The 12,800-nt window shown below is 39.5% G+C and overlaps 1 protein-coding gene across 1 annotated transcript in view; it reads right to left on the bottom strand.

Moving 5' to 3' along the window:
• cdc14ab (cell division cycle 14Ab) overlaps nucleotides 1–12,800 on the bottom strand; it is a 32,989-nt gene that overhangs the window by 18,631 nt on the left and 1,558 nt on the right. Inside the window, 6 exon segments of the mRNA XM_040048576.1 lie at nucleotides 3,322–3,409; nucleotides 4,149–4,211; nucleotides 4,568–4,634; nucleotides 9,772–9,851; nucleotides 11,256–11,348; nucleotides 12,313–12,388. Of these exon segments, the coding sequence (XP_039904510.1) occupies nucleotides 3,322–3,409; nucleotides 4,149–4,211; nucleotides 4,568–4,634; nucleotides 9,772–9,851; nucleotides 11,256–11,348; nucleotides 12,313–12,388 (467 nt within the window).

The raw sequence follows: 12,800 nt of genomic DNA, 5'->3' as shown, positions 1-12,800 counted from the left end.
TCGAGAAAACGGGGACCAGTACGGTATCTATATGCACCACAGGGAACGAGAGAGAGAAAATGAGCGAGTGGCTGAGGGAAGTTTATGTCAAGAGACCGGATGGCTTTTTCCACAAATCTCCGTCTCTTTTGATCTACGACTCCATGCGCGCCCATCTCACCGAGGCTGTCAAAACCCAAGTGAAGCAAACTAATTCAGAGCTTGCCGTCATTCCGGGTGGATTAACCAAAGAACTCCAACCACTAGATATTGGTATCAACAGGTCGTTCAAAGTTAAATTACGAGCTGCGTGGGAGCATTGGATGACAGAAGGCGAACACACATTCACCAAGACAGGGAGGCAACGCCGAGCGAGTTACGCCACTATCTGCCAATGGATCGTGGCTGCTTGGGCTAAGGTATCAGTCTCAAGTGTCGTCCGAGCTTTCACGAAGGCTGGAATAATCACTGAACAGCTAAGTAACAGCAACGAGACTGATTCGGATAATGATGAGAGGGATCCGGGCATGCTTGATGCCGAAATTGCCCAGCTGTTTAACTCAGACACTGAAGGTGAAGAGTTTGATGGATTTGTGGAAGTTGAATGAACTGGAAATGTAAGTGTATTGTTCAATATTTGATGTTTAACAGCTTAACAATGTTAATAGTTACTGTGAATGAGTTGGTTAAATTTTAACTCATCCGATTGTTTTATTCTGCTGAATGCACTTTAAACGCCTTTTAATCCGGTGTGAGAGGGATCCGGGCATGCTTGATGCCGAAATTGCCCAGCTGTTTACCGTAACTCAGACACGGAAGGTGAAGAGTTTGATGGAATTGTGGAAGTTGAATGTACCGTACTGGAAATGTAAGTGTATTTTTCAATATTTAATGTGTTACAGCTTAACAGCGTTAAGAGTTACTGTGAATGAGCTTAATAAAGGTCGAGTTATTTTTTGTTTGTCTTAATGCGCCTTATAATATGATGCACCTTATGTATGAAAACAGAGCCAGTCTTCAACAGTGCGCCTTATAATCTGGTGAGCCTTATAGTGCGGTAAATACGGTATACATTCATGCAGTTTGCATGCAGTCTGTGGCAAATCACAACACAACTATATAGAAGACTACTGTTTTTTTTAATTTACTAATGGATGCATGAAGATGATTGTAGGGTTTTTACTAGAGATGGACCGATCCGATATTACGTATCGGTATCGGTCCGATATTGACGTAAATTACTGGATCGGATATCGGAGAGAAATAAAAAATGGAATCCGATCCATTAAATATCAAAAAAAGCACCTCAAAAAACTTGCAACACGGCGTAACTCGGCTCATAACCGTAGCACGTCGGAGCAGTATGCATCACGTGATAGAGGGCTGTGTGTATTTGTAGTCTCGCTACCAAACCAGCATTTCATCTCCGAGGAAGTTATCCCCGAGAGAAGTAAAGCAAGTGTGTAAGTTCATCTCTGAATGTTTGTAAAGCATTCCCACGTTAAGCTTAACAACCGATATATGGAGCGAGTGCCTCTTCTCTCTCCCTCCCTCTCCTGCTGCTACTTCAATCATGAAACTGCTTAATGATCAGCTGACTGGCTTTTCTGTCACAAGTCCATCTCTCTTCTTTGTTTTTGGTCCACTTCGCGCCAGAAAGAGGAAACCAGCGGCTGGACAACAGCAGCACGTTTAAGCTTGATAAGCTGCTGTTAGAATTGATTTAATATTACTTTCTAGACCAGGATCCTTTTCTACGCAGCTGACGGCTGGTAACTGTGCAGGGGCGGATCTAGCAAAGTTTAGCCAGGGGGGCCGATAGGGCATTAACAGGGAAAAGGGGGCACAAAGACATACTTTTCTTTCTTATTCTCATTTAAAATGTCTAGCTTTTAATAATTAATTATCTGAATCTTACACCCAAAGTTTTAATCCGATGTAAAATGTATAGAAGTCCATTACTGTATATAGTAACTGTTAAGTCTAATATACCCTAGTAAGCTATAGTACTTTTTCCTTTGGGAAGATACCATCTGTGCAGTCTGCAATTCTGTTGAAGAAAGATGTTGAATCTATTTAATTATTCTTGAAAAAGAATTTATTTCTGTGCTTTTTTTTTTTTTTCCACACTGCGTCAGATTAAAGTTGATTACGTCGATTAAGCATCATTTTGCTGGGCGTTTGCAACCCTGTTAGTTAGGTTGCTTAATATTTCTGCTAAGTACTCTTTAAAATACCAGAATAGGGATGATGGTGTAGGTTTAAGTTTATTAGATTGATCAGTTTTGCTGAACTATGAAATATTTTGGGTGCAGTGTATTTTTTTACATACAGGTATAACAGAATAGCTTTAGTGTTGTTGTTTATTTAAACTTGAGTATGAACTTATACAAAATGCAGCAAGATATTAAAAAAACATTTTTATTGATTAAAAAAAAACACTATATCGGATTCATATTATTCACAGAATAATCTAATAATATCGGTATCGGCAGATATCCAAATTTATGATATCAGTATCGGACATAAAAAAGTGGTATCGTGCCATCTCTAGTTTTTACTAAAATATGGAATTTTAAGTATTTATTTTCTGTCATCGGCAGCAACATAGCCAAGCGCTTAGTTTGTGGAGAACAGAGAGCTGTGTTTCAATCACTATGAGGCCCAATGTGCAGACAAAATACAAGAACCTGACTGTTTGCGAGCGGGAACCACACAGCACACAATGCAACGGACGCTTACGTCGCCTTCTGCGGGTGGTGGGCCTACAGGTATGTGGGCCCATGTCCCTTTTCGGGTTGTGCCCGACCGGGCTCTACAGACTATGGACCAGCCACCAGTAGCTTACCCTCAGGCACCCTCCCTGGGCCTGGCTCGAGGGCGGGGGCCCTAGTAAGCCTATCCCAGGCAGAGTGAACTGTTCCCTGGATCTTCTGCTCTTAGGGGTTTTTGAATCATTCAATTTGCCATGGGAGACACTACCAGGGGGCAAAAACATTTCACTTTTTCCAATGCCTAACTAACGTCTACTCTTACCAGTAACAGTTTATAACGACACAAAATGAATACTGAGCAGACTGAGTTTATCTTATTGCCGCGGACCTCATAATTCGTGTAAATTAAATGCTCACCCCTGGTATACCCCAGCTGAGGTAATGGTATCTGACCTTCTGATGATGTAACTGGAGGTGTTCTAACCCTAAACCCCACTCCACCCCCCATTTCCACAACCGACCAAATTGATAACAGACAAGAAAATGATAATATATGCTAAAACAACACACACCCGACTCCCTTGCTATTGCAGAAAAGACAGGCTGCAGTCTGAACACGTTCACTCACCGTTCTCAACTTTAGTTTTAGGATGAGGACCACTGAAGGCCAAAAACTTTCCTGGTACAATCCAGTTCAGATCTCCATTCTCCACGCGCTACCAACAAAAAACAACAACAACAAAAAACCTTTAGAAGATGTAGTCAAAATTCCATTAAGAGTAAAAGCAAGCACACACATCAGATTAACAAAGCTAATTACAAGACTATCAATTATTTAGATCATGAATGAATGCTTGCAGTTCTACGCAAGAAATGATGATGAAAATCCTGAATATTTGTCAGTTAAATTTTAACTAATAATGCCCTGAGAGCTGTACTTAATCAAATTAAGAAAATTACAAATACGAGTGGTAGATGCCGTTTATGTAAACAAGGGGAACTTCCTGTATATTTATGTGTATTTCCATCAATATTTGATATAGATAAGAAGCGACAGGGGTCTAAGATGTACCTGTGTGCCAAGCTTGCTTGCTTAACTCATGATTTTGTGCATTATAGTAAGATTCTTTCCATTCTGCAAGGAGTGCTTTTGTCTACATAATGTGAGAATAGTAAACATCCTTTTAGTCTGCAAAACAAACACGCTGAATTTTGTATTAATTGTTTGCTGACTTTCTTTAAAACAAATCTTAATTCATTACAAATGTAGACAGAACTCAGTTGGAGTGACTCTCTTCGTGTTTTGCTTTGATGTCTAAAGTTATATGACTGTCAACCAGGCTCAGATTGTTTTTTTGTCTTTCTAAACCTTTCCCTTCTAACTGAATTTTAAAGACTGACTTGATGAAGTAAACACTGGCAGCGGCTGGCAACTAATGATGCGAGTATTCATACCTCATAGTGTTCGTACTCGTCTACATCAAAGGTTTCGAAGTTGAAGAAGCCATGCTGCAGAGCCTGAAACACAGAATGATTGACTCTGTAAACAACTGAACAAAACTGAGGGCAGAAAGATCGGCAACAAAGCTGCAAGATGGCTGCAGTAATGGTCTAGCAGAGCAATAAAATATAAAGATATAAAAGATATAACAAAAATGTTAAAAATGTAGAACTCAGTACATTACAAGAGTAATTTGATCTATGTAAATGTAACGTGTGTAAACTGTACTATAGACACTAAAAGAAACAGAAAATGTAATAATGCCCACAGAAAAAAGGTAGTGTGGAACATCTACTGTGGAAAAAAAATGTCATTAATCCAATAAACTAAGATTTTAAATTCAAGTACTCAGCAGACGGCACATTGACCTCACCTTCCTGATGCCCTGCAAGCAGTCCAACACAGTCAGGTTGAAGGTGCAATTCCCAAAAGAAGCATCCCTGCAGAGATACATATTGTGAAGACACCATACATTCACATAAATGGCCTCCTTGACTGCTGTTACGAGTTCAAAATTGGGGATGGAAACAAGAGAAACACCACAATAACAACACTGGTCCGGCCGGGTTGAGTCAAACGATGATTTTAATGAACACACACGTGGGAGATGGACACTGATGCAGACAGCCTCAAATCTCAAAATGGTGGAGCATTGCTCAAACTTTTATAGCGTCTGGTGCCTCCACCTTATCATAAAAAGCCTAAACATTTGCATGCTTTCTCTCACACGGCGTCTAAGCTACGACCTTGGCTCCCTGTTCATCTGCTCCTGCTGAAATGGGGCAGAAAACTCCAGCACACTCTGTTCTCTTCTATTCAGACAAATAAGACAATAACTCTCTGTGTACAGTATTTCTTATAACTCAGCAGTATAATGCATCATAAAGCAATGTCATTCATTCACAACAAGTCAGCAGTTTAAGGTAATGCAAATCAGTTTAACTAATGCAATAGTTATCAGCTTCTTCTAATTCAGGAGAATAATGCAAACTAAAACTACATAATAATTCACAATCTTTAATTCGGGGTATAACATGGCATAAAATAGCACCACAATCCAACACTGCCCGCCCAAACCAACGTTCCTCCCACCACCACATCCTGGTCATTGAAAGAGCGTCCACTGGCCTGAAGGTGTGTATAGACTGCGTAGTCCTGACCTGATGAGTTAGCTTTTATCTGCTGCGCTTCGCCAGAGGTTGTTTGGTATCCCCTGATGTATAAATCATGGCAATCCTCCTGGCACTTCACAGCGTACACTATATTACTCTGTGTTGGGAGACCCGATCCTTGGGGTGCACCAATTTTTGGCGCAGCATGTTTTGGGGTTTAAAAGACACAGAGACGCTGTGTTTAGAGAAACTGTATCTTAACTGTTCCGAGTCCTGACATATAAGGGATCGCTCCAGGTTTTCGCTTATGCAGCAGTTTTCCTTCTTTTATTGATATGTACACCATCCAAGTTTTAGGTGACCATGTCCATGTGGGTATTCCAAGAAGTAGGTTTGGCTATCAACTCTGAGTTTGTTAACCCTGAGATGAGGGACACTCTGGTTTTCTGTTCCAGAAAGAGCATCAACTTCAATCCTGAAACAGTTACCAGGGTAACACACACCTGGGGTCCGTTCTTCGTACCTCGCTAAGTAAGTTAGCTGGATTTGATTGTTGACGATTTCGCGTGATCTCGGATCGTTCGGTTCTCAGAAGCTCATCCGGGACTTGCTGTCATAGCAACAGAGCCGTGAGCGTAAACCTGCTCGGGAGCAGGCTTACTTTATGTAAACAGGATTAGATCGCGGCCACTCAGGTATGCCCGCTTCATTTATACGAAAGCAACAGCGACATTTTACCACTGTTTTACCACAAATAAATATTATCAATGTAACTAAAGATAATGCAGTATTTGATCCTTTTATTGATTCCATACAGATACATACAGGTCATTTCCTAAAAAAAGGGAAATGTACTATTAATCATTCTATTTCATGTATTTGATTATTTCAGATGTAATTCATATTTTAGAGTAGTAATAGTAAATTACTTCGTGTAATCAAGATGAGAGACCACGGCTATAAAAGCGAAGGTGGATTTGGGAAGTCTGTCGCAGCCATGTCCTGTCCGTATACGCGAGCCACCCATTGCGGAAGGTGCGAGATTGATAAGGAGAGTTCTCAGAATTCAGCGTATATTGCGGGATAGACAGGATCCTTTAGCTCAGCGCGACAGTGTGCTCATAGAGAGATATCGATTTTCCCGTGAGGGTATTATCTACTTAACCAACTTGTTGACGAGGGGGTGCAGGACCACCACCTGTCTTTTTTTGCTCTGCCCTTTTCTTGGTTGCTGTTATAAACAAACAGATTATTTCAGGGTCTCTTTTCAAGAGACTAAAAGCAATATAAATGATAAATATTACCATTCTGTAGAATATTCTTATATTTCACTTTTACTTGTTCCCATGTTCTAGTGGGTCCTGTCGTGGCTCTAATGTGAAAGAGGATATAATATAATATAATATAATAAATTTACCCTACCGCCTACTGGTGTTGGCCAGAGGGGCCGATGGCGCGATATGGCAGCCTGGCTTCTGTCAGTCTGCCCCAGGGCAGCTGTGGCTACAACCGTAGCTTGCCTCCACCAGTGTGTGAATGTGAGAGTGAATGAATAGTGGCATTGTAAAGCGCTTTAGGTGCCTTGAAAAGCGCTATATAAATCCAATCCATTATTATTATCATTATTAAATTACTTACGAGTTTAATTTGTCAGCAACTTTCTGCCAGCCCTCTCTCCTTGCTTTTGCAGCCTTTGCAGTGTTCCCTTGCGTTTTAATTAAACTCTGAAACTCCTGAAATCCCTCAATCAAGAGTTCTTGCTCTGCTGCCGAAAAATACCGAGCGCGCTCCTTCGACATTTTCGCCGACCAATCAAAGGGTTGCCGATCAATGTTTCTACTATTGATGCGTAGCCCCTGTTAAGCCACCCAGTGATCTCACATTACTTCATCCAGCTATACTAATCGTCAACAACAGGTGTGTTCGGAGAACCGGAATAGCGAGCTCAAAGTTAGCGCGATGATTTTGATCTTGGATGTAGTAAGCGAGGTACGAAGAACGGACCCCTGCTTGCTGGCAGGTTTTCTTCAACAGCCTGAGTTTCCCTGACTCCTCCCCTCCTGCTGCACCTGAACCAGCTGACAGACATCAATTCATTTCATCATTCATTAAGTTGCTATCGGGGTGCATAGGTGAGTCAATTAATTTCCAGAAGTTTATGTTTGAAACAAATACTGAAATCCATTTTGTGTATTTAACATGAACACTTTTACAGACATTCTGTCATCATTTATTTATACACAGATTTATAATAATCTCAGAATAAAATATTAGTCTCCATTTTAATTGTGACTGTGTGAATATGAATGCACCTGTCAACCTGTTTTTTAGTTAAATGTGAAACTGTGACCATCAGGGAGCCCATCATCTGTTAATGAAGGGTGATATTAGATTAAATTATAAATGCTTACACTGGGAGTTTGTCTTTAAGCATTTTTATCCAATAATGGAATTCTCTATTACTATTATTGGAATTGTTCATAAGCAGCAAACTGTTTTATTTATTTATTTTTAATAAAACAGACCTGAGGGCAGAGCCACTCTGGGTAACTAATACCCGAGGTCCATCAGTAAACTGTATCTGATCCATTTTTCCACATTCAGATCTTTAGTTTCTGTTTTCACACGTTTTGTCGCTCTCTTCTTACAGCTGAATAATTACATTTAAAATCAAAAGTAAAATTAGTATTTAGTTTTATCTAATGAAAATTCTTATTGGCCTAAATCATGAAAGCAGAGCTGTTGCTATATAAATATTATATAAATTGCAAACTATGAATGAAATAATGTGTTTTGACTGTGATGATGACAGAGTGGCCCAAACTGATTAAAATGACTCTTCTTCCCTCCTGTTTTTATGGATGAATATCTTGGTCAGCACTGACGTGTGTTCATATTCCTCGGTTCATTGGATTAAAATTGAGGCGCTGCACTTTATTTACTATTTATTTAACAAAAAAAAAAAAAAAAAAAAAAAAAAACACCAAACAAAAACACACACACTGCTCCAACATCTGGTGTGGCAAAAACAGACATGTCATTTTTATTTTAAACATTCTTCTTATTTCTGTTCAGACCCAGACACCCAAGCTGCACCTCCAACAGATGGCCTCAGTCTTTAGGAGTAGTGTTTGCTGCAGCTGCTTCAGGGGTCTGAATCCTTTATAGCTACAACTTAATGGAGCTGTGATCAGACACTGAACGTTTCACTACTAACCCTCCCTGGAAAGGTGGGCCCTACCCAAGTTTAATCCATTAGCAGCCAGGTGAGACCTCAAAGCTTCTCATGAGGCCACCAGAAAAACAGAGTCCTCCTCCGTTCAACAGCACGCTCAGCTGTTATGTAACAATTCAGTGAGTGACAACAAGAAGTCCTTTATTGTAAGCACGCACACTTACACAGAGCTCATCTGCTCTGGGCCGGTCTCTCAGTGACTGTTAGCTGTGGTATACAAACTGCTAACACCCTTCACTTAAACGATAGCTGCATCCCTAAACTTATTTTAGTAAGAATGACTTTTGTTTTATTAATGACAAATATTAAATATTCAGAGGAAAACCACAGGTCTTTTAGAATAAAAGATAAAATAAGACACACACACACACACACACACACACACACACACTCACTCTAAGCTAAGGACTAAAAATGTACCTTACTCTGTGTTCTTGGAAAGCTTTTCGACATCAATAGGAGGACATTTTTGTGCTGCTGAAAACACATTATGGTGGTGTCGCCATTAATTGTTAAAAATAATAATTTGGTGTTGAATTTGTGTTGAAGTTTGTTTGTTTTTTTTAGTTTTGATTGGCTTAGCGTTAGTAGACATGTTTGTTGACATGACCATAATAAAGTGATAAAAATTAGATTTGGGGGATTTTGGGCAAACGCTACCTTTTTACTTTTGGATATTCAACATTGTAACCGTACAGCTTTGGTTTAATGCCACAAAATAAGATAATCCCATCAAAATAAAGAAATTTGCATCTCAATACTGATACCAGAGAAGTCCTCTGAAAATATTTTATTTTATTAAACTTCCACAGAGATAATAATGCATTCAAATTATTAGAAACAAACAGTGCTACAGTAGAAAGCAAAAGTGTATAACCAACATATGCTTTCTACTAGCCAATAGCATTGTAAGGTAGGGGTGGCTAGGTTGCCAGCCTGAAGACAGATCTGTTGTTGTTTGCTTCACAACATTTAACTCAGCTCATAAGAACACTAAATACTATTATTTTTCAGACAAGTCACCATTTAATGTTGGAAATGCAGCACACAAATGGAATAAAAAAAAGAATTCTTTTTTTGAATCAACCTTGTCATTTGTTGTTGTTGTTTTTGTTGTTTTTTTTAAATCTCCAACTTGACCTGCAAGTTATGGATCTTCAACAGTGCTGGTACAGATGTCTAGTATGGTAAATGTACTTGCTGCAGTAATACTACTGTTGAGAGACTCACCTGAAAGGCAGGTAAGCAGCATTTGAGCCTGAGATCAAAGCTCTGTAGGCTTCTTCTGGGGTCTTCTTCAAGTAAATCACCTGAGGACAGATATTAATAGAGAATGCATTTAAAAAAATGCTGAATGTTTTTAAGAAGCTAAAAATTGATACCAAAACATAGTTTTGTACAACTTTTGCTATAAAACGGATCAGAATGATGACGGAAGAAGCTGAAGATTTAACAATTGTTTAAGGGTTTATTTCAATGTAGTGACAAGATAACGTGCACAGAAATCACAGACTGATTAAATGAGGCGACAGGAACTGAAATGTGGAGAATCCAGCAGCACTGCTCACTGAGTCATGAGAGCGTCTCATTCATGAAAATCAAAACCACCTTTTTTGAAACCCGGAAATGACGGAAATGACTACAAAATAAACAAACAAAAAAAAAAACAAAATGCAGTATTCCACGAGTCTAATGAACACACCGTTGTGTTTAGCGCTGTCTGCTGCTGTTTTGGGAGTTCCCCCCCAAAATTACCTCTGACAAGAAAGCCTCATTTCTGCTCTTTAATACAGAAGAATTTTAAACTTTTACAAATGATGCCAAATTGCAAAACACTTAGCTCGGTCTCTAATAAAACCTCTAACTTTGCTCTGCTTCACTTAAGCAGCATCAGGTAATGTTCATATGCAGATTCATGGTTTTCTTCCATTTTTCATCTACTGCAGAATGTTTTTTGGTTATCGGCTATAAAAAGCCAGGCCAGGAAAATCTGCTTCATGTTTTTTCTGCATTTTATCCTCAGTTACTTTGACACAAAGGCATCTGCTGTGATGCTTATACCTCTGAAGTCTCACAAGTGTCAGCTTTGTTTTTAATATGGATATGTACTGATAAATGATCAGAATTATAATATTTCTGACTGAGTCAATATTGAATCAAATCGAGACCTTGTGAATCAGAATCAAATTGATTATAAAAATCAGTGGCAATACCCAACCCCATTGCTGATGGACAGAAGCATGTGCGCAGTTGATATCCATTAGTGATATCCATTAAAGAACAGTCATAATGAACACATTGAAAATTATTGCTGAGTTTTTGTAGATTACATTTTTTTTCCCCAGTTAACAACATCACTGCTGAGTATTTGGTAGTCTAAGGAGCTTGGAAAGTATTTGGTACACTTTGTCCTCTCTAGTGTTATGCACTTCTGGAAGTAAATTAAGTCAACTTAAATGCCTTAAGCTGAATTACACCTTACATAGTTTGAGATCAAGTGCACCTATTAATGGACCTGCCCTTCCATTGTGTGCGTGTGTGTGTGCCGATGTCACACAACTGACAAATTAGTTCAAAACACTGCAAAGATGATCAAAAACAAAACACATGTCATTTGTTCTTCTTTCCTTAACTTTTTGTTTGTTAGCTTCACCTCTCCTATGAAAAGCTCTGATTTATACACAAAGATGGATAAGAAGCAGAGATGTACTCACAGCATAGCCACCAATCAGCACAGCCGCGTTGGATCTCTTCCTTTGATCGAAGCTGGTGTAATGAACAATTCGCTTCCTGGTCAGTGTGAATGACTGCCAACAACAAGAAAGAACCCACGGTTAAACAAAGTGGACATGAAACACTAAATGCATAAAGACTAATTTACACCATGGAGCCCTGCTCTCAAAAACTGACATATATGTAACTGTAGCTGGAATTAAGAAATAAGTGCTTAAAGTTGAGTTTTAAAAACATGTCTAGTGCCATCTTCTGTTAATACCAAACGTTAAGTCATCGGGTCGGTTAGTTGGTTGCAGTCAGACTTACATGGGTTTATGTTAGAAAAGTAGTAACAGAACCAAAAACTCATGGGTCACTTTTGTGCTGCACCCGGCTGTAAAAATGAGTTTTATGTTATAACTGAGGATATACTGTCCACTTTCACTCTTGCTCTTTAAGCAGTAAGTGCTTCTTCATTGATTGGGTAGCTGCACCGAAACGGTAAAATCCATCTGTTAGCCATAATGTTTAGTTTTGTAAAGCACCTTAAAAATGAGGACCGTTTTGTTTTTGCTTGCACGTCTGTCGGGTAAGTCCTGGAAAAGTTTGAGGCTGCAGTGCACAAGTGAAAGCATGTTTTCTCTCAGTCTGAAAGGAAGCAGGCTCAGGACCACTAAACCTGCTCCCTTTGTGTCAGATCAGATCAGATCTTGTGTTACCACTGTCAGCAGAAGACGTGCTGCCTGGTGTGGGATGAACACGTAGCACAGATCAGTGTTTATATGGGCGTTTTGAGAATGAACATGGGCTGTGGATCCAGATCGTCCAGTCAGCTGGACGTCATGACAAATGACAAGAAGAATGTAATCACTGTGGCAACGTGCAAACAAAAAACAGAGGTTTGAAGTCAGAAGGAGTGGAAATAAGATGACACAATCTCACAGCAGGTTCACTCACTGCCACAGAGTGAACCTGCTGTGAGATTGTGTCATCCTGCATCTGTCCTTTTGCATTCAGGGCATTCCTGCACAGGGTGAGGCAGCAGTAGAAACTCACCTTGAGCTTCTTGTTGAGCTTGCAGCAGTATCGGTACAACATGGCCAGGTTCAGAGGCCCAAAGTCTGCGTAGAAGCTGCAGACACAAAGGACATAGAGTATACAGTCAGTCAGACTCCTGCTGGCTGAAAAGGAAAGTGATACAGAGAGTGAAAGTCTCCATTTAAATTCCTTAAGTATTTCTCCTGTAAAGGGGTCACGCTTCAACATTTCAACTGTCCAAGCAGAACTAACTTCTTTTAATGTTCAGTCAGGCCTCTAAAATTTCCAGTCATCGGCATCCAGAAAAGCACTCAGTTGCTTTTATCCCTTTTACTTCATTAAAAAAAAAAAAAATAAGTAAATAAATAAATATTACACTGTTGAATGCATCTCACTTCTTTCACCTACTATGTGTGTGCCAGGTTACACATGCACAGCTCCAATCCTTGGTACACTCTTCAAATACAACATTAAACACACTCGTTGACAAAGCTGGTTACAAATGC

This window comes from Simochromis diagramma, unplaced genomic scaffold (assembly GCF_900408965.1).
Source record: "Simochromis diagramma unplaced genomic scaffold, fSimDia1.1 OVJJ01000557.1, whole genome shotgun sequence".
Taxonomy (NCBI): Eukaryota; Metazoa; Chordata; class Actinopteri; order Cichliformes; family Cichlidae; genus Simochromis; species Simochromis diagramma.
Note: the sequence above shows the minus strand (reverse complement) of the source record. Positions and strands in the feature narration are given on the sequence as shown.